This window comes from Austrofundulus limnaeus, unplaced genomic scaffold, assembly GCF_001266775.1.
Source record: "Austrofundulus limnaeus strain Quisiro unplaced genomic scaffold, Austrofundulus_limnaeus-1.0 Scaffold95, whole genome shotgun sequence".
NCBI lineage: Eukaryota > Metazoa > Chordata > Actinopteri > Cyprinodontiformes > Rivulidae > Austrofundulus > Austrofundulus limnaeus.
This window is the reverse complement of record NW_013952497.1, coordinates 34,052-56,010: the sequence shown is the minus strand read 5'-3', so window position 1 is coordinate 56,010 and position 21,959 is coordinate 34,052. Positions and strand designations below refer to the sequence as shown.

The 21,959-nt window shown below is 37.1% G+C and overlaps 2 protein-coding genes across 6 annotated transcripts in view; both read right to left on the bottom strand.

The window, feature by feature from the left end:
• Positions 1-8,253, bottom strand: part of vmp1 (vacuole membrane protein 1) — a 17,046-nt gene extending 8,793 nt beyond the window's left edge. The window contains exons 1-5 of one of the 3 annotated variants that reach the window (XM_014012800.1): positions 8,177-8,253; positions 7,837-7,921; positions 7,381-7,513; positions 6,930-7,020; positions 3,883-3,993 (exon numbers count right to left, since the gene is read on the bottom strand). In XM_014012800.1, the coding sequence (XP_013868254.1) occupies positions 3,883-3,993; positions 6,930-7,020; positions 7,381-7,513; positions 7,837-7,915 (414 nt within the window). In that variant the 5' untranslated portion in view covers positions 7,916-7,921; positions 8,177-8,253. Of the gene's footprint in view, positions 1-3,882; positions 3,994-6,929; positions 7,021-7,380; positions 7,514-7,836; positions 8,018-8,176 lie in introns of those variants that run through there. The other 2 variants (XM_014012801.1, XM_014012799.1) reach the window with 2 other exon arrangements.
• A 2,109-nt stretch (positions 8,254-10,362) lies between these two features.
• On the bottom strand, positions 10,363-21,878 carry npat (nuclear protein, ataxia-telangiectasia locus). Of its 3 annotated transcripts, none has more exons than XM_014012796.1 (17): positions 21,699-21,878; positions 21,437-21,555; positions 21,272-21,332; positions 21,110-21,182; positions 20,961-21,001; positions 20,509-20,751; positions 20,223-20,298; positions 19,817-19,937; positions 19,437-19,528; positions 19,264-19,336; positions 19,078-19,174; positions 18,878-18,994; positions 16,343-17,644; positions 13,557-13,657; positions 13,358-13,451; positions 12,027-13,252; positions 10,363-10,988 (listed from the first exon to the last, which is right to left on the bottom strand). In XM_014012796.1, exons 1-17 carry the CDS (start codon positions 21,733-21,735, stop codon positions 10,905-10,907), a joined length of 3,957 nt encoding a protein of 1,318 aa, XP_013868250.1. In that variant the 5' UTR covers positions 21,736-21,878; the 3' UTR covers positions 10,363-10,904. The 3 variants fall into 3 exon arrangements, with proteins under 3 accessions (XP_013868250.1, XP_013868251.1, XP_013868252.1); XM_014012797.1 differs by having other exon boundaries at positions 10,363-10,985; XM_014012798.1 differs by having other exon boundaries at positions 19,838-19,937.
• Positions 21,879-21,959: the final 81 nt, after the last annotated feature.

The following is a 21,959-nucleotide window of genomic DNA, read 5'->3' as shown; positions in this document are numbered from 1 at the left end:
CACACACACACACACACACACACACACACACACACACACACACACACCAAATGATTTGAGGTAAAACTCCTGTGCATCAAATCCCTTTAGTCATTAAAACAAATGGAGAAATCCTTTTTAAAATTACCATACTGTATAAACTGGTGAGATGAATCAGGAAATAAGGAAAATAATATAAGATCACACTGCAGGTTTTACAATAGATTTTTTTGCTCAGATTTTTTTGTGTGTGTGTGTGTGGCGTACCAGATTATTATTAATTATTAAAATGTGACTACAGGACGAACAGCTCAGAGGCGACCTGTTAGCGGGCTTTGTTTGAGGAAATAACCACACATGCTACATGTGTTAGCGTGTGTGATTCTGAAGTTCTTGACCAATCAGAAGCGATTAAAACATTATTTGACATGCTAGTTAGGTCCAGTGTTAACATTTAATCTTGCCTCTTGACAGATTCTCCAGTGCAGCATTTTATTTTCTCAGTGGAGCATCGAGCAGAAGATAAAATAAACTCAATATCAACAGTAGGGTTGGGCATTATCGTATCGTGTGCAATCTATTTTTTTTTTTTTTGGCAGTTGACAATTAATATGATTAATGCCAGCAGGCAGACTGACTGGAGAAATATCTAGTCAGTCTGCTCGGTGCTCCACTCCGCTTCAAATATGACAAATAAAGTTCTGTAGTTTATTTGTCTACCAACACAATTTGAAATTAGATGTACAGCCTGAAGTCTGTAATTTTGACGCCATTTGGAACAGATTTAGAGCAAGTCTTTCCCACTAAATTGGTCATATGACAAGGATATAAGTGTGTCCAGGGACTCCAGGGGATTAATCGTCAAATTAACCGTTATCAGCAAAATACCACAATTAATCATGATTTTTTTTTGCCAGTATTGCCCAACCCTAATCAATAGCAATAACATATTTACTGTTATTATAATTATAGTTTTTTTTTTAATTCAAGTGAAACAATCTTTAAACGTAGCTCTGTACAAATTAAAGCAAAAATGCTTCGGCATGCAGAGTTTACCACAATATTAAAACTTGCAGAGCATTTCTTGAAAACATGGTTATGAGCCATGAGGTCAGAGCGGTGAGTAAATCCCTCGTCTAGCAGCAGCACAATGATCTAATCCTCTGTAGACCTCTGCTGATTCTCCAGGACTGAAGTCAGTCCACACCAACTCTGAGGGTGATGCTTTTTTTCACTGCTTCTTCAGTTGACATGGGTCACCGAATGGTAAGTTTTTGCACAGTCAAGACAAATTAAATTTAGAAAAACAGGAACCAGTTTCYCATGAGCAGCAGACGTTTATCACGTAGAAACATTTTAGGGAAACTGCTGTTCACTCAAAATGAAACTGATGAACGAAWAAAGGTTTCTAATTACACACTGGGCTCAGAGATTACAGAACATGGCTGGTATAATTTGTTAGAAGTTTAGTATTTAGACTTCTTTATTGCTGACAAGACAAAATTATTAAAGAAAGATAACTAATAACATAAGTAGGTGATTAAGATGTTATAATGCATGTGAATGTTTTTATACAGTCCCAAGACAACAGTTATGAATTGGCGCAATATAAATATACTGAATTTTATTGAATAAAAAAATTGGACTAGTTTAACTTCACTACATAAACAGAGCTGCATTACTTACAATTAGGACTTTTTGTGTGAAGTGTGGAATATTACAAATATTGGGTCTTCATCTGTGTTTTCCAAATTTACACTGATGTTATAAAAGTGTGTTAAGCACTTTTATTTCAGCACTGTCAGAGCTTTAAGAGACCATCCATCCTAGCCTAACAGTCAAGTTTTTGCTCTGTAGGATTGGAATACCTGGAGAAAACCCCCACATACACAAAGACCCCAGAAAGCTTCCCAGTCGGGTTTCGATCCGTCAACCTTCTTACTGAGAGACAACAGCTCTACCAACTGAGCCACCGTGCTGCTTTAAGAGACATTTTCCTTTTTTTATTTTCTGTTTTGTAAATACCAAACCAAAGTTAAATATTGTCTATAATTTTCAGTCAGTTCAAACTTTGTGTGCAGAACATTTACAAAAGACTTCACGAGGCAGCAACACTGCATTTTACTGTCAAGACAACTTTTTCTGTGATGAATAATTTATACTCTGAGCAAAATTTTAAGGCAGTTTCTAAATGTTGTTTGCCAAATATATCAAAATATTTCGAAATACTAATTATCTCCTTATTTACTGTACAAAAGCTGCACCCAACTTTAACCAAAGACTGTCACAACGATGGGTCTAATGCCAAACTGCTTCATTCTTCTGGTTTTACATGAAAACTTAACAAGCCATTTAATAATTAATATCTCATTTTCAAAGGTGTAAATGCTGGATTATCTTATACTAGTGTATGTTTTTATTGAAAGTTTCCAAAATCAATAAAAAATAAAAATGTGACCCAGAAATTTGAAAAGTGGAATTTGTGAAAATTAAATTAATTTAAACAGATTTTTCACAAACTAACATAAAGCTCAGTTTTGTTTAATACTTAATTGGTATTGGTGAATGGGGATGCATAAAAACCCACGTGAGCGTGGTTCTAGTGTGCTGTGAGTCAAATAGGCTTTTCCATCTACCTTTTAATACTACAATACCACAATACTACAACACTACTACAATATCATTTAATACTTCAGATATATACTATAACAATGAAAAAATGTACAAAAAGAAAACCTGGTCTCCGGGACAGGGAAATCCCTTTAGTGTGTGTGAATGCACAACTCAAATGCAATAAAAGGGGGTGCACATCTGTTTGTAAAAACAGGAAGGCCCATATCTGTTCTCATTATTTTATTACAGTGGAAATCGCTGACTCGACAAACCCACAAGTGAACGGGTTTAGAACAAAAGTCACATCATCACTTTAAAGTGGAGACTTTGTTCCTCTCTTTCATTTAGCTGAAATCTCCTTTTAGCCACAACCGAAGACAAATGACACAGATTTCAGTGACTCAGTCGTGCAGTCACTCTGTGACAAACTCGGAGAAACTGACAACCACAGTTTCAATGTGAATCAGATCTGAAGTATGACGCCATCTTCTGGAAAACAGTGGTAAAAAACTAAATTGGATTAAATTATTAGTCTAAGTTTAATGTCTAATAGGCAGGTACATTTAAATCATATAAGTTTATACAACTTTGATCTAAAATCAAAAGACTCACACACATAATGTCAGTATTTATACAAAACAGAACCAAGTAAATAATGTTATCGTCCTTTAAGCCAAAAATTCCCTTTACAAATCAACAGACTTATTTCAGAAATTAGTGTTTTTCTTGGAAAAAAAATAGATAAAGTATGTTAAGATCTGATGGTTTAATTTAACTGAAGCTGTGACATTAAAACTTTTATGAACTGAGTCTCTGTCAGATATTTCCATCTACTTTGCCTACAATGACTTTCAGATGTTAGTTTATTGTAATTGTGACCAAAAAAAAAAAAAAAAAAAAAAAACGGTAGAAACACTTCCTAAAACATGACATTTTACAGTCAAGTTAAGTCAAACGTTTTGTGAAGGGCATCACAGCTCTAAGGTCAGACTTGTACTAGGCTGGAACACTCATTTCCTGTTTTTTTCCTCCATAATTTTCAGTTTAAGGTCTAAAAGGTTTGGATGATTTTAAAGTAACTTTATCCCACTTTTCAATCCCACCACAGTACAAAAAGTTTTTTTTTTATCAAGTGCAACCATTCAATTCATATTTAATAATACTATTTTGTGTTTACAAGTAAAACCCTGAATTATTTGTAATTTTAAAAGTGTATAATTCTGACTGTAAATAAAAAGCTCAACTTTATTCTGAACCAACTTAGATTCACATCATTTCAAGTTTTCCTACCAGATAAAGCAGGAAGGTGTGCAAACCAGTTCCAAGTCCTACTGAGGACAGGATCCCAAGGCCTACCCAGTAGGCGCACCATAGAAACTTCCTCTCCAGGTACTGAACATACTGCAGAGACAAAGAAGAAAAGACACCAGAAAATATCAGGAAAAAGAAAAGAAAATAGGGAAATGGTAATTTGAATTATTCAGGCTTTATTTATAGAACACATTTCCTGCAGCAGAGTAAAGTTTACAGCAAACAAAAAACTAAATGAAACAAACCTATAAAAACCACAACACAAAAAATGGTAATACCTATAAATAAACTTAAAACAATGATCATTTTACAAAGGTAAATTATTACATTTGTGAAGAAATACGAGAGGCAAAACTAATATCCAAAATCCAAAACTATAATGAAAAAAATTGTTTGCAAAAAACTATGCTAAGAGAAATGATGTTGACAAGCCATGGATGACGAACAGGTTAAGGAATGCTTGTAAAAAAAAAAAGAATTACTTGTATTCCTGTTTCTTAAAATTAAGAACAAAAGAATCAGAGGATAAATACAAGAAATATAAAAACAAATTGCTTTGGACTATAAGAAAACATAAGAAGGAATATTACAGTGGTTTATTAGACAAAAGTAATGGTGATATGAAGACAACATGGAGAATAATGAATACTGTTTTGAAAAATCATAAAACATATTCAGGTATTTCAAATTATTTTGTAAAAGACGACAAGGACATATATGATCAAAATCAAATAGTGAATGAATTTAATCAGTACTATGCAAACGTTGGCCCAAGTCTTATATCAAAAATACCAAAAGTACATAATAATGTAAGTCATACAGTCATGGGTTGTGCCAACAGCATTTTTCTTGATGAAACTGATGAGGGAGAAATATGGAGTATTGTAAAACATCTTGCAGATAAAAGATCAAAAGACTGGATGGATATGGATATGATGTTGGTGAAGGACATAATTGATTGTGTTATATAGGTACAGTAAATGGCTCTATATGTAATTTATCACTTTCAACTGGAATATTTCCAGACAACATGAAAATAGCTAAAGTAATTCCTCTCTAAAAGAATGGTGACAAATGCGCATTTAATAACTATAGACCAATATCTTTGTTAACACAGTTTTCAATGATTTTAGAAAATTTATTTGTGGCTAGATTGGATCAATTTATCGATAAACAGAATATTATAAGTAGCAGTCAATATGGGTTCAGAGCAAATAACTCTTCTTCAATGGCTCTTATGGATTTGATGGAACAAATAACAATTGCTGTTGATCAAAAACAATACTGTGCTAGTATTTATGTTGATTTAAATAAAGCATTCGACACCATTGATCACAACATTATTCTTGAAAAGCTACAGAAATATGGCATTAGAGGACCAGCACTACAGTGGATATCTAGTTATCTAAAAAACAGGAAACAGTTTGTACAGATAAATGAAGTAAAATCTGAACTCTGTAACTTCATGTGTGGAGTTCCTCAGTGTTCTGTACTTGGACCAAAGTTATTTATTTCATGTGTGAATGATTTGGTTAATGTGTCAGGGTTGTTTAAATGTGTTTTATTTGCAGATGACACTACATTTTTTTGTTCGGGTAATGACATAAAACAGATGTTGGAAATTATGCAAGCAGAATTTGTGAAAATACAAAATTGGTTTAAAACTAATAAATGATCATTAAATTTAGATAAAACTAACCATATGATATTCGGTAACAGAAAGGGAATTATTGATGTTCCATTTCAAGTTGATGGTGTTGAGATCTATAGAATCTGTGAGGTGAAGTTTCTGGGTGTCATCATTGATGAAAAACTGACATGGAGACCTCATATAAATTATTTAAGAACAAAAGTTGCTAGATTTATTGGAGTACTGCATAAAGTAAGGGAGTTATTTAATGATAGAGCTCTGTATATGTTGTATAATGTAATGGTTGTTCCACACTTGATTTATTGCATTGAAGTCTGGGGGAAAGCACGCAAAACAATWATAAACCCTATTTTTGTTTTACAGAAAAGAGCTGTAAAAATTATTGCTAGAAAACACTACAGTCACYCATCAAACRTATTATTTTATCAGTTGAAATTATTAAAGTTCTATGAGTTGGTTGATTGTAATATTTTACAGGTTATGTATAAGGCTCATAAAGGTATTTTGCCTTTAAACATCCAATTGAATTTTGTTAAGAGAGAAAGTTGTTATAATCTGAAAGGGGTGGAGATGTTTGTGAAACATGGATTTCGAACTAGTTTGAGGGAACGGTATACTTCGACACAAGGAATAGGACTATGGAATAATCTGGAGAGTGAGGTCAAAAATACCAGAACAATATTTATGTTTAAGAGAATGATAAAAGTCATCTTGTTAAAGAAATATGAAACAATCTAATGTGTATTCATACGAAATGATATTTAATAAGGATTTGAGGTTGTTTTTTGTTTAGTTTTTGTTTGTAGATCATTATTGTTTAAATTTATTTTTTTTGATAAAAAAGGCGCAGATATTATAAGATGTTTTTTTCTTCTGTCGCCTTTCATTTTATTTGTGAGTTGTTTTTTATTGTACATAAATTTTGTTGTTTTTTTAAAGAAATGAAATGAATAAATTTTGCTAGCCTAACCATAATAATATAATAATTCAACATTAGTTTATAATTAAATGATGTTTTGCAGGATGTAATTTAAAAGCTAATTTCCTGAAGTTTCATTATACTACAGGTTGTCTTTGGTTAACTTTTCAGCTCGTCAGTGCTGAGTTTAGAGGAGTTAATTGTCCACCGGGTCGTTCTGCTTTAACTGAACCCGGACGGATTCCTGCGCAGACGCAAACTGGWCTTTCAGCCTGCTGAATGTGAGATCAAGGGTTATTTGACAACAGCGCAGACCACATTATCTCCCAACACAAGTTTTCTGTTTGCAAAGTTCTCGGTGATAAAACCTGACTTATCAAGGACCTTTACACAGTCAGTGATGAGGTAGTGCTGTTGAATATWTGTCTTGCTGATAAATACTGACTCAGGTCTTACCTGCTGGTGGCCTCCCTCGGCAGAGTATGTGATAGAGAAGACGGAACACAACACCAAAAATAAGAAGACTGTTCCTCGTCGATGCCAAAGCCTGAGTGAGAGAGCAAGAAAGCAGAATGATCAGCTGAACTTAACACAAACTTTAAAAAGCTGCATCTCTCTTAAGTAGTACTTAAATTCTCCAACAAGCAACTATAAACTGGTTTAAATCACTGCAGTTTCTCATACAAATGTAAATGTTATTTGTTTTGTCTACAGGGTATGGTTGTGCTCACGAGAAAACTTAAACTTTTTTTCATGAAGAGAACATGGTTTACCAACATRGTGATTACAGAGATAAAAAAATGATGAAGGACAAAATGTCGCTGCTGTAAGTGAGCCAAACTATCCTCAGCAGTTCAAAGCCTAAACAAACAAAACACTGAAAACATGAACCTGTTCAACAACTTACTCATATGTCCACTCCTTTAGCTTGATGATGGTTTCCAGAAGGAAATAATTTAGAGTGATGATGGGCCTCTTCCATAAAACCAGAGAGAGACGCTCTTCCTTGTCTTTTTGTCTCCTTTCTCTCACTGATAAATCTGAAGGACAAAAAGTGGCATGTTGAGCATTTGTGCTCATAATGGGTTCGTTAACTGTTACATCCTGTGGTATAGATACAACTAAATGCATAATAGCATGCTATCAAACAAGTGTATATAGCTTTTGCTATGATTAAAGTTATTTTCAGTTTCCACTTGTCAGCACAGGTGAAAACTGAAAGTAAAGCTTTGATATCTTGATAACTTCTGAATGCCATCAGGCTGTGGTTAATATTTCACCCTCTGCGTTTGCACAACTATTTCAAAAACACGTGGCGCCTTCTGTGATTTAAATTATTAAAACYTGATGTGTAACAACAAACCTGTGGACTTGCCATTCAGTTTGTCTTTAGGTCCTGGACGTCTCTGAGATTGTTCACAGCTCGATCCATTGGCTGCCATGTCAGACTGTCGACACAGACACAAAACAGAAGCACAAGTYAGTGTTTTTATCCTTCCTCAGTGTCCTCCCCGGGTTATCTGGCCGCCTACAGTCCGAAGAAGTGGAACAGACCCTGYCGTGAGACCCAGCTGAGCCGCAAAATCCTACTGACTGTTGAGCTTAACCTGTCAGAAACCAAACACTATGTACTAGCTGACATTTATATCAGACTGGAAAATACAAACAGCTAAAGTTAGAGAAAATATCAACCACTGACTTACATAAACAACGTAGACTGCTGAGTGAAAACCTGTCTGTCTCTCTTGAAACTAGATATCACATGAAGTCAAGTGCGTGTTCATAACCTCCACATGCTAACTAACCGGTTAGCTAGGGACACCGGGTACCTTTGTATCACATTAACGTTGTTTGAATCATTTACCGGACAAAATGCTGGCAGAAAAACGTGTATTAATATATGCTGCTGTACTGACGTTGTAGTAATAAAAACACAAAGTCCGTATATTAAAAAAACAACTTGATATTTGTTGGAATTAAATGACATCGACGTACCTCTTTCCTGTTCAGTTCATACGGAAACGAATTTCCTCCGTGTCACAATAAAGGTCAACCAATTCCAGATTTTAATCTTATATTTTTTGGAAATAAATTTCTTATAAGCTTTGTGTAAATTAATACATACAAAGATTATGAAACTAAAAAAACTACGATTTCCGCAATGCGTGGGAACATTTCAGGTTTTGTCTTTGACCAATACCTTTATTGTGAAATTCAATAACACGCGTGTTTGCGTTAGTTCCGGTTTTCAGTCCAATCGGAGGTTGCCAGATTTGCCAACTTCGCTGGTGTACTATTATTTTATTATATATACACAAAGTAGTGTCTCTCTCTTTAAATCTTATTTTTACCATAAGTATTAATCTTGTTACATCCGTTATTTCACTTAAACAGACACTGTGGTATTATTAATCCTTCAGTTTCAGTTGCCAAATTTCGTCTAGGACTAAAAATAAATGCTTAGTTGTGAAATTTAGATWCATGCTGGTATATTTTCAACATGTTGAACCCAAGGCCACCACACAAATTCACATTTGTTTCAGTGACAAACACAAATYAAGTAAAAGTTTTGTTTGTAGACCTTTGTGATAACACTGTTGATATGTAGTTAAAAAAAACTTGATCACAAAAGTAAAATTTTAAAGTATAAGAAGCCACGATAACAAAATAAATCTGGACTTAAACAAGCCTTGTCGGAGGGTCATGAGTACCCGGTAAATATGTTTCACAAATAGCAGGTTAAAAATAAACTGAGTACATTATATTAACAGCAGTGACACAAATCAGTCATTTATTTTGAAAACGATTATTGTAGATAAATGACCAATTTAATTTMTTTTTATCTCATTATTCTAATGCTAGTTAAACCATAAAATGTAATGCACAATGTTTTAAATGTTCAGACTGAAACATTGTTTTAAAAAACTGCATGAATAATAAATATTTATCCTATTTGGGTAATAAAATACACTCCAGGTTTAACTTAGAGCAAGCTAATTGCACAGAAAGTTACTCCACAGTAACACTTACATCACAGCAAACTTGGTTCAAAGATGAATTACAYCAAAATAATAACAAYAATAAYAATTCCTGCTCAATTTCATAAAAAATGGTGGTGCATAGGCATTTAAGTAGAGGCTGGTTGCACTTGTAAACTTTAGCTGTTCTTGCTTATTCATGGTCACTGTCTACCAATGCATGCACATAAACACCATTATTAATGTAATRATTAATAAATAATTAATTAATTATAACTAAAATTATTCTGGGACAGGTAAAAAGTTTTTAAATATTAAAATATCTTCACATTTGAGAAATATTGGTGAGATAAACTATCTGAGCAACAGCAAATGTAGTTTAAAGTGCCTGTGACAGCATTTTTTTTTTGTAATAAACGTGAAAATATTTTTGGAAAGAGAAAACTGATAAAATATTGCAAAATACATTTCACGCCACTCAGATGTAGTTGTTGAGATTTTTGCATGTGAAGAAACAGGATGTGATGTGAAAGGAGCATGTCTGCATGTAAACAGAGCGTTGTTACAACAGCTAACAACAGACTGTAGAGAAGAATCTGATGGTTTTTTAGATTTTAAGTTTCTATCATACAGAGATGAAGAAGAGTTAAAGTTTAAATAAAGTTGCTTTAATAAACAAAGAGCAGAGCTTATTAATGAGTTCCCTTTGATGTCACTTCCTGTTTCACTTTGACTGAGCCAAATCCAAAAAAAATAAAATAAAATAAAAAATAGGTCAGTTATGAGACAAAATGTGTAAAATCATGTGTATTTTATCTATTTTCTTAAGAATAAAGATGTTTTCTTTGACTTTTTGTATTTAAAGGGTAGGCATGTCACAGGAACTTTAAAGCTGACATATAATGKCTGTATGCAGGAAAAATTATTTTTATTACAGCACTCAATGAAATGTGAAGAGAAACACTCCATCTGATTCTGTGAACAAAATTACTGTACAGTATATAGTACAAAAATGTATTTTTTTTCAAAGAAATGTGTCTAACCCAAAAATATATGAATAACTTTAATTCTAAATGAATAAAATTACTGGACACATTCTTAATTTGTCACTCAGTGTTAACTGAATTAAAGAAAAGTCAAATATTGACCAAAAACAAAGTGGTATGTCAAAGTGTTCAAAACTATTCTGTTACACAAAATCTTTAAAACAGAATAATTAAAATAAAGCATTAAAACAATACAATATGAAAAGTGCCTCAGTTGCCCCACTGCTGCATCAACTATTATTTTATTCTGAATTTGAGGTGGAAAAACAGTCCAATAAAGTTCCACAATAGTTGAAGAAGTCATTGCAGCTTTAAATTTATAAGGCATCATTACTAACAGCAGATGGCTTGTTCTATTCCTGGACAGTGACCCAAGGAGACATTAAATGGTAGTTCTGTCTTCAGTTTCATTCGTCGTAGTGAAGAGAAGACAGGAACTTATCCACATCCAGATCACGAGGAAAACAATCAACAAGTTTCTTCTTTTCCTGCTAAATAAAAACAGAGTTTGACACAATAAGCAGCAGGAATTCACTTTCAAGTTGTAGCTGCATTAGACAGAATTGACAGCTCCTAAAATCATTCAATATTGCTTAAAAAATTACATCAAAATGCAAATATAGAAGGAGAGAAAAATAAAGTGAAAATAATATAAAATAATAAAAATATACTGGTTTAATAAGAATACCAGAATGTATTATTTACTAAATCTGTGTTCCTGCTGATGGCCTTCAGAGGGCGCTGTGTAGTCGCCAATAAAACAAATTCACATCAACTACCAYAAAAAAATCAACATGAAACTTTACATCCAATGCCTGGTTCACATGGCAAGATTTTAAAATTGTCGACTGATTTTGAAAGACTGAGACCCCGCACATGATAAAATATCATAGATGTAACAGGTTTGGTCCTACAGTGTGTGGTGTACAGCTACAAGGCAAAGACAACAAACCAACAGATTTCAGTCAAGAACATTCAGATGTCAGACGGGAAACCTTGCAAKATCTCCAGAGATCAAAACGTGAGTTCAGAGTAAACAAACATGGCTGACGAAGAAGAAGCAATGGTGATAGTTTGTGGAGTATTTTTAACAGAGAAAAAAAATAATAAATAAAGAAATATGTTTCCACCGGACTTTTTGGTGCACCATGGCAGTTGTTTTTTCTTCTGTATTTTGTCCTATGTATTTCCATCACCTCTCTTTCTGATTGGCTACATGTCACATTCAATAGGCTGCAAGCTCATACGTTCTCGGGGAACACCACATGCTGGGATATCGGGCCAAGACAATCCAACATTTTGATTATCCCCAATTTGAGATCGAAGTGGTCCCAAAGTCCTTCCAACACACCACACGCGGCAAGAATATCTCACAAGATTATCTTTAAATCCTCACGAAAATTGAGGCATCCTTAAGATTGTTAAAAGCGCAAAATCGTTGCAAAAATCGGCAGAGTTATCTTGCTGTGTGAACCAGGCATTAAACCTGAGAACACCTTCATTAAACATTTCATACACGCGTTACTCACCCGGTCTTTCTTTTGAGCAGGGGATCTTTTCGACTCCCTCTTCGCAGGAGGGCTGTCCAAAGGAGAAGACTGTTTGCGTCTCTTTGAGTTTCTTGAGCTCGAGGGCGACTTCTCTCCCGCCCCCTCCTGGCGCATGCTGTCCTTCAGAGGGGTGCCGGTCCTGGCGATGGCGGCACGCGAGAGAATCATCAGCGTGTGCGCGGCCATGTTGATGCTGTTCTCGCTGCCGGCTTCACTGGCGGGGCTGCAGGTGGGCACGTCCGGGACGTTGGTCGGGGTCGGGTGCTTGGGGGTCCCCTCGCCATCTTTACCTCTTTTCTGTCCAGAAAGAGTTCTGGGAGAATCGGCAAGAGCCTCGCGGGTTTCACTCGTCCCATGAGTGAGGTCTGAACCGCCAGCTCCGGCCTTTTTAACAGGAGAGTGGAGTCCTTGAATGTCTTGCAGCATCTCAGCTGCCTGTTTGGCCAGAGAGCTCGCTTTTGATGCAGGCTTTGTAGTCTTGGTTGGTGTATGAGACGGCAGCCGGGGGACAGCTGGAGGACTGAAGTCTCCTGATGCTGAGGAGGAAGGTACTGGCTGCTGCTCCTTCATTTCATTCTCCTTGTTAGCGGTGACACTCGGGGCCTCCTGGGAGGGAGGCCTCTTCTCTATCCGTCCCTCACGGGATTTCAAAGGAGCCTTGTCTGCAGCTTCTTTCCTGCTCTTCTCCTCTCCTCCTTTGTCCTTTGTACTTCCTGATTTCAGTGCAGACTCAGACGACCTGGAGCTCTGGGCATCCTTGGCTTTAGCATCATCGTTTGTTTCAGATCTGCGCAAWCTGCCAGCAGATTCAGAGTTTTTCTCAGATTCAGGCAGTGAAACCCTGTCGCTGTTATGAATGTTGTAAACCTGTTTGCGAGAGGTTTTTTTAACGAGATCTTTCTCCTGCGTTTGTAAAGGAGCAGGCTCGTTCAGTGAACCAACTCTGCGATCTGCCGAACATCGGACCGGTTCTATCCTCCTCTTTGGTTTGTTGCCACCCAAAATATTCGGTTTTGTCCTCTTATCTTGTTCAGACTGCTGCACAGGTTGTGACGTAGATGCGCTTGGAGCAGCAGTTTGTGACTGAACTTCTGACAACAAAGAGTCAAAACATAAAATCCTCTTGTGACTGGGACCTTTAGCTGGGTCCTGTTGGCCTCCGTGTTCAGGCTGAACCACCGTAGAAGCTGCATTTTTATCAGCTCCTGGAATTTCAGATTGACAGTTTCAGGCATTAAAATTCAACATTTATTTATTTTTGCCAGGATTAAGTAATTAAATGTGTCATTTTTAGCAAGAAGGCAACTTACCTGAASCTGGAGAAGGTTTGGTTGCTACAGTGGTGGGTTTGGGTATGATCATTTCTTTCTGTTGTTGTGATACTGAGTTTGACACGTGATCAAGCTGTGGATAAAACAATGTGAGCTCTKACTGTGGATCAACCATCAACAGATTGAGTAATTTTATCTTAAAATAAGAAATATAACCACTTTACAATAAAGTCGTTACCTGGTTGGGCATCAGTGGGACCTTCCCGACTGTATTCTGCTCCAGAACAGACATAGGAAGCACCACAGGACTCAAAGGTGAAGGTAAGATGAGCGCTGAACCTGCGRGAAAAGATTAACGATTATAAATAATAATTAGACAAACATTAATTAACTTAAACATAGAAAACAAGATTTGGGTTTAACCACATTTTAAAATCTGTGAACATTTCTCCAACATAGTGTAAAATAAATCCTGGTTTAATGCAAAGAAATTTTGGGTTGTAAGTTACTAAATCTGTTTTGTAAACTCAAGATAATTCCTGTAATATTTGTCAATTTATTTTGAGACATGTGTGTTTTTGTTTTTTGTTTTCCAAATTGAGTAGTTTCACGTTAGCTGTGGGCCATAACAACACTTGTTTACAGTCTGCTGCTCAGCATCAYCKGCTAAATGAYGACAACAAAAGTTAGGAGAAAGCAGCAACGTCCACTTTGGGATTTCTTTGAATATGACTGCGAGAAAAATAAAAGCAAATGTCTTGTAGTGGAAACAGGTGATAAAACAGGTGGAAWACWYCTCAAGACTGCATGAATCAAACTCACACAAGATGGCTAACTATGACTATCTTGACACACTAGCTTCTCTTAATAGCTCCCGTGAATAACAAGCAACAGGTAGCACTGGGCTGGAGACAACTATTGTCATTGTCCTAAAATAATCGCCCAAGTTTTTTGTTGGCAAAATTGAGTTAGGCAATTGTTTTAGGAAAGTGTCGCTATAATGGACTGCTTTAACTAGCGACAAAATAGCTGTGGTTAGTTAACTCACAGGAMCATCACAAGCTTGAGAATGCATTGGCAAATATGTTTATTCAAACTACAAAAAACTAAGGGTGTATTCACACCAGGAAAGTCCTTTGGTCCACTTGTTTGGTGCGGACCTAAAGGGGACTTTACAGTATTTTTATTTTTTGTTTGGTGCAGTTTGCATTCACGTTGTGCTTTTTAGCAAACAAATTATAACTTGTAAACAAAGCCACGAGGGTGACGATCATGGCTCCCACTAGACAGAAAGGATGGGGCACAYAGACCCAGAAAAAAACATGGAAGTCCTGCGGTTCTGATGCGCACACTTTTGCTGATAGTACAACTGCAATAGCATTTAAAATGTCAGAAGCAGCTAATTTAATGGTGGTTTYGYGATGAWATTCTAATTTTGGAGCGGCATCAGTAAAYRTGTCCCGCAACCCAAAAGGAGACGAGGTGCGCTGCGTGTTCTGACCCACAACATGCCGGCAGCAGAGCTGCTAACAGGAGACAACAAAACAGGTATGATTTCAGTTTATTTAGCTCAGCAATGGTGGCCTGTGARGTCCAAAAAGGTGCATGTTTAATGCAGTTARTTCAGTTAGACTCCGGTCTGTATTCACACCAGAAGTGAACTGAAGTGAACCGCACCACAGTTCATTTGGAAGCGGACCGAGACCATCTCAAAAAGCAGGTCTCGGTCCGGTTGTTTGATCCGCACCAGAGTTCGCATGAGTGTATTCACACCTGCAGAAAAGGTCCGGACCAACGCTGGAAACGAACTCTGGTTCGTTTAAAGCGGAGCAAATTATCAGGTCTGAATACACCCTAATACAGTACTAGAACTATTAAAAACTAAACTAAAACTAAGCATTAAAAATGCAATAATAACTAATTAAAAACTAGCAAATTCACTGTACAAACCAATTAAAACTAACTGAATTAAAAGAAAAAAGTCAAAATGAAATAAAACTAAACTATAATGAAAAATCCTAAACTGTTATAAGCTTGGCAACAAGTTTTAGTAAAAAAACAGCTTGTTTAAATCCAAAATTAAATAAGTAAAAAAAAAAATCTATCATAATCAGTGTTTAATCAAAAACAAAAATGAAGAAGCTTTTGTGGTGAMATCTTATTAAAAACATTTTTCATGCTGTTGTGACAGGAAAATGTTGCCTTGTGGGCTCAGTCTAGTAAAACCATTTTTATTAGTAAACAGTTCTGTGCAGAAGATATAAATTGCTTTTTCCACCTGCAGATAAATATTTGCTTCCTGGGAGCCGTATTTATGCTAGGTTTTCAGACTTCGTGGAGGTTTGGTTGCTTTTTCCCTTATTTACTGTCTCATCAGAGCATCTGACCAGGACAGCACAGTGTCTTCTTAGAAAACAAGTGGTTGACAGAAAAGTGTCCGGTCTTAAGAAACCCCAAACTATTTAAAGATATTATTCAAAATAAAAAAATAATCTACACAAAGCCACCTGACACAAAACTCCAGAGTACTTTAGGATGAAAGTATATCTCTTGAGCTTAGGAGCTATTTTTGTGATTAAATGTCTCAACTGTAGATTTAAGTGATATAACCAACCTTAAAAACAACATTCCTCTGAAAATGAGCAGGCACTGAACTGAAATGTAATGAAAAAGCATTCAAAAACAACAACAAAAAAAAAAAATCCTACGGATGGATCATCAGAAAGCCTGAATCAAAGTTGTRGCTCAATCTTTTGCACAACACCTTTTTAAATACAGTATATTAATMCTATGCTGCAATGAAGGATAGAAAATTTACAATCCATCAGGTTAAAATTTGCTCAAATTAAATATTTATTTTGTTGGTTGGTGTGAAAGTACTCTAGTATTAGACTTGTTTGTTGCCTGCTCMTAGATGTGACAAACATTTTCTTCCAGTGTTTGTAAAGCTCATATTTCTGTCAATCACAATGAATTCACATCCAATTAAAGCTACTTGTTGTCTTACAGTCGTTTCCATCTTACCTGTGGAGTTGTTCTGGGTGTGAGTGGGTGTGGTCACCCCAGGCTGTCCACTGGAGACACCAACAGGAAGTAACATCTGTGTGGCTTGAACATCTGCAGCTGGAGTCACAAAGAAATAGCTGGCGGCGGATCCTTGRAGTCCAGGATTGGTGGGGTCTGCTGGGACCTGAATTATGTATCTTTGTGGGGTCTGTCCTGTCSCACTTAATGAGGTTGAGCACACAGCCGCGGCCCTACAGCCAAGTGGACTACCATACACCTCAGAGCTTTGTAAGCCACTCACTGCCTGTGCCGCCTCATCAAAATTGGCTTTTGGGGTGGGAGGACATCTGGGGGACTTAGCTGGAGAAGACATGTAGATGGTGGGCATCTTTTCGSCGGAAATGCTCGAAATGGCCTGATTCAAGGCTGCATYGCCGGAAGAACCCTCATCCTGGGTGTCGCTTACGATGATCTTTAAAGACACTATGTTGCTGGGGTCTGCAGGTCTGCTCGGGGCGCAGGGGCCGGTGGACGAAGGGTCGGGTGTTGCTGAAAAAGGAGCGCAGGAGGAGAACAATGCAGGTGGGGAAGGCGTGGATGAAGCAGCTGTAGCTGTAAGAGTTACGGAGGTGGAGGCAGACGTAGGCGAGCAGCCCGGTACGTGAGCGGCAGCTGATGACGACGAGGCAGCTGCGAGCGCAACAGCTGCAGAGACAGATGGTCCTGAGAAAATGYTTTCATCAGTGGTTGAAGCTGACGTTTGAGGTATGTTAGCAGTCAACACTGGATTGTTGTTAACCTGAACGTCCACTGAAGACAGCACCTGAGGCTGATCGCTGATGGAGGATGAAGGTGTGGCAGGGTGCTCATTCGAGCCTTGGGYTTGGATTTTTTCTACATTCAGGGTCAAAGTCTCTTCAGCAAATGGAGCAGAACCTTTCCCAAAAGGATCAGGGGCTGATTTATTGGTGGAGGTTCTGGTGGGCTCCTGAGTGWCCAAACTGTCTAACGGAGGGGGAGGTGTATGAAGTGGCTCATCAATATCCATGTGTGTTGCACTTGCATTATTRTTTAAAAGTGAGGGTTCTTCTTTTCTGTTGGAGTCCAATGAACTGGACAAGGAACCTCTGGGCTCCCCGTGACTCACCAAAAGTCTGGCTGCGCTGTTTTCAATTCTAGACGCCCTGCCCCTGGAGTCCAGAACCGTTTTCTTTATTAAAGTTGGCACAGCAGACTTCCTGGTCTTGCGCTCTGGTCCAGGTCTCATCTTCAGCGTGGCTGGCAGCGCTTCAGAAACATTTGGATCTTGTTGTGGAGGATCTGAGAAACAAAACAAAAACAAAGCAGGTTTAAGTATCAGTTATTCTTCTCTTCTTTAGACAAGTCTGCTCTCTACAGAATCAAACATCTGCAATAACATGATGCTAAAAAAAAGAAAAAATACCAGCCTTATCAATTTTAATTACAACACTATGACTGTTTGTTTATTTTTTTAAACATTTGAGCTTCTACTCTAGTCAGCTGTTAATTAGTATTTCCCTCACATTTTTTGACATGAAAAGTTTTTCTCCTATTTACACCAAGGTTAAAATAGTTTTAGGATTTTTCATTAGTTAGTTTTATTTCGTTGTGACTTTTTTCTTTTAATTCAGTTAGTTTTAATATGTTTTTACAGTGGATTTGCTAGATTTTATTAGTTATTATTGCATTTTTAATGCTTAGTTTTAATTTAATTTAGTTTTTATTAGTTCTAGTATGTTTTTTATAGTTTATTTGCCAATTCCTCCTCAAGCTTGTGATGTTCCTGTGAGTTAACCAACCAATATAGCGACACCTTCCTAAAACAATTGCCTAACTCAATTTTGCCAACTAAGGACTTGGGAGATTATTTGAGGACAATGACAATAGTTGTCTCCAGCCCGGTGCTACCTGTTGATTGTTTTTCACAGGAGCTATTGAGAAGCTAGCGTATCAAGATAGTAATAGTTAGCCATCTTGTGTGAGYTTRATTCATGAAGTCTTGAGAAGTATTCCACCTGTTTTATCACTTGTTTCCACTACAAGACACTTGTTTTGATTTTTCTCGCAGTCATATTCAAAGAAATCCCAAAGTGGACGTTGCTGCTTTCTCCCAACTTTTGTTGTCGTCATTTGGTAGACGATGCTGAGCAGCAGACTGTAAACAAGTCTTGTTACGGACCATGAGGTGCCGTAAACTGCCCACAGCTAATGTGAAACTACTCAATAAAAAAAAAAAAAAAGATCCACATGGCTCAAAATAAATTGACAAACACTAAAATTAAGGATATTCATATTTCAGTTAGTTTTAGTTAGTTATGTAAAAAGATTATACAGTTTTAGTTAGTTATCGTTTTTTATTTTATTACAGTTTTTATTTATTTTAGTTAACTAAAATGTTTGTTTTCAATTTCTATTTTCATTATTTAGTTAGCTTTACTTAACTATAATAACCCTGATTTACACCTTAGTCCAAGTACGTGTCCTAATCTGTGTTGGATGTCAGCGATAACACGTATGTCAACATTATAATACCTGGATTGTTACTTTGAAGGGGCTGGACTGCACACAAAGATCCAGTCGTCTCATTCACTTCTGGACTGCTGCTTGTGTCTCCATCTATAGCTTCTCCGTCAGCAGATTTAGTTTTATCTGAAAATGCAGAATTCCTAAAATTTAACTGGATTGATAAACACAGTGAAAATCCAAAGCAAAGCAAAGTAGTTCATATTTACTGCAATCAAAGAGGTCAAAGAGGGCCTGAAAAGCTGGATCTGACTCTGTTTGCTCCAAAATGTCATGGATGGCATCGTCGCTCATGTGGATTTCCCCCTGATAAAACATCAGTGATCATACAGAACAAAATATAACTTTTTAGGAAACAAAGAATAAAAATATATTATTATCGTTCTTTTCAGCACCTGTAATCCAAGAATCTCATCTATGGACTGCTCTGCCTCCACTGTGACCTTTGACGTTKGAGGTGTTGGCTCACTGATGTCAGAGACAAAACACAGAACAGTCATTTAATGTCAAGAGCTGTTTTGTTTTTAATCAGTCATCAGCTGGTTGACATGTTGGAGTTTGAACTTACCTGGCGAGGATTTTGTTGATGTTTTCTGCAAGTTTCTCTTGTAACAGTCTGTCTCCCAAAATCTTGTCCCGTGCATTTTGGATCACAAGTTGCTGTGAAGATCGAGAAGGTTGAAGTCAGAAAATGTACAAAATGTCAAAAACATCTTGAAACAGTCACAAAAAGTTATATTCCCCTTGGACAGCATGTTTTCCAGGATCACCACTACTCTGGTCTTACTGACTCTGTGCACTATTTTCTTTAGTGCACAGAGTTTTTGCAAATTGCAAATATTAAATTAATGTCTCAGTTTGAATTTTTCCTCTTTTACAATCAGTACAAAGTGCTACTTTACAGTTAAAAATCATTTAGCTGTGAATAAAACAGCACAGCAGGCTCACAGGAAAGTTCTCATCGACAACCTCTTCAGGTTCGGCTTCTGCATTGAGGCTACCGACAGCTGTGGTGGATCTGCTGGGACCACTAGACCCGCCGAGACCACTTCTCTTCCTGGGGGTATCCCTGAAGGCAGCAGAAAGATTACAGAGTAACTAATTGTCCAAAAAAATGGAAAAACAAGTTGAGACAACAAAACTTCATACAATAAAGATGATTAGTGTCAACTTATCGATGCAAAACAGACTCTTTATTTGGCGTGCCAATAAACACGTCATCCAGCTGTTAATATTAAATATATAATGTAACAGTGATTCACTTTCATTAATGTTTAACTATTACAAGTTAATAATACAACCATGTCTCCCTGTTGTGTTCCAGCAACAACAGTATTATAACAAAAATCCTTACCATTTCCGTCGAGCAGGAGAAGCTGGGCCTGAATTCAGCCGGTGCTCTGAAACAATGGCTTGTATAGAAGAATCCCCTGGAACAAACAAAGAAACAAACAAAAAAATCAAGTTGCCTATTATTCAGGAACTACTGATGTTTGAAAGCTCATCTTTGCATGCAAAAATAAATAAATCTGCTGAATCATTCAAAGGTGTGATTGCRAATGAAGGAAACTTCAGTTTCAGAACGGACAGAACCGTCAAATCAAAATCAAAACAAGGAATGTGGGTTCTGTGATACGGACTGGGCGTRTTTAGTAATCGGCTGCCATCCTGGACGAGCTGCTGGGCACCACCAGCAGGGGTGGTTCTGGCCTGYGTGCCAGTGCAGCTCACGGGCGTGGAGTGGCTGAGCATGCTGTGGGAGGTGAGCGAGGGGCTGATGATGGAGCTCGTTTCAGAAACGGAAGAGCAGACGACTCCGCCTGCAGACGCCACGGCCARGACCCGCTGCCTCGCCATATTTGCAACCCCCATCCGCGAACGTGCTGCAACAGACAGAGTATAAGATCCACAAACTTTGAACTAACAAAAAGCACTGATATACAGGGTGTTCATTGTTATGGCTTGGGTTTACTTAGTATTTAACATTTAAACAAAACTGCTATTTATGTTTTATCCTACAATGGAACAAATACACTGCATCTACTAAAAACCTGACAAGGTATTAATAAAAGAATTAAATGTGAAAACTTACTCCGCTGACTTGAGGAAATAGAAGGAGCGTTCTGCAATGATCTGAGAAGTAAACAACATAAACGTCACAGATTACCACAGATGAAGATTAAGGTCAAGTTTAACACAAATTATTAAGTGATTTGTTTGCTTAAAGTCAAAGTTCTTTACTTGATTTGGTTGAGAGTAAAATCAAGTTTTTTCCACAGCGAAGTCATCACAAGAGGGACTTCATGACCAYACTCTGTTTTAAAATAAGCAAACAAAAGAGTTATTACTAATAATGACAACAACCCTGCAGTAACAAAATATGACACAATGAGACACTTTTACCTTTGGCTTTGACAGCCACATACTCGTTTAAAATCGTTGTCAAGTTTTTCCCAAAAATAGACTGCACAGATGTGAAGAGGACAATAAGTCGATTAGTATTCAAGTGCACGACATTCAGTCAACAGTTAGAGTAAAATAAAGCATTTAAAWAAAAATCACACTCACAAAAACACAGGCAGGAACAGTCCCATCTCCTGTGCTGTAYTCGGCGTACTCCTTCAGGTTTGGGCTCTCGTGGATGAAAGCTTGGCTTGTGGCAAACAGTCCCTCTTCCTGCAGGTACCCTGAGAAAAGACACTAGCAGGTTTTCATTCAATCCCGTTGACAACAGTAAAGTGGTTAATAGGAGTTTTAATTCTCTCTGCTTTCGCTTCATTRTTAGTGCTGAGTGAAGCCAGCAGCAGCGCTTCGCTTCGTCCAAACTTACCCAAAACAAGCCGAGCTATGTCGGAAGGGAGCAACATGATGCCCTTTCTGGTTAATAAAATCAACTAAATTGATAAATATTAGCTACATGTTCAAAAAATATTAGGAATTTTTTTTGGGAACAAAAGTTGGCTATTATTGTGAAGACGACGTCCTGAGACAGATTTTTGTAAAGGCGGGGAACTGAGTACCTATAACCCGGAAGTACTGGGCTTGTCTGYCGCTTTGACTTATGGTCATTGTAGTCCAACCCGGGAGGTTT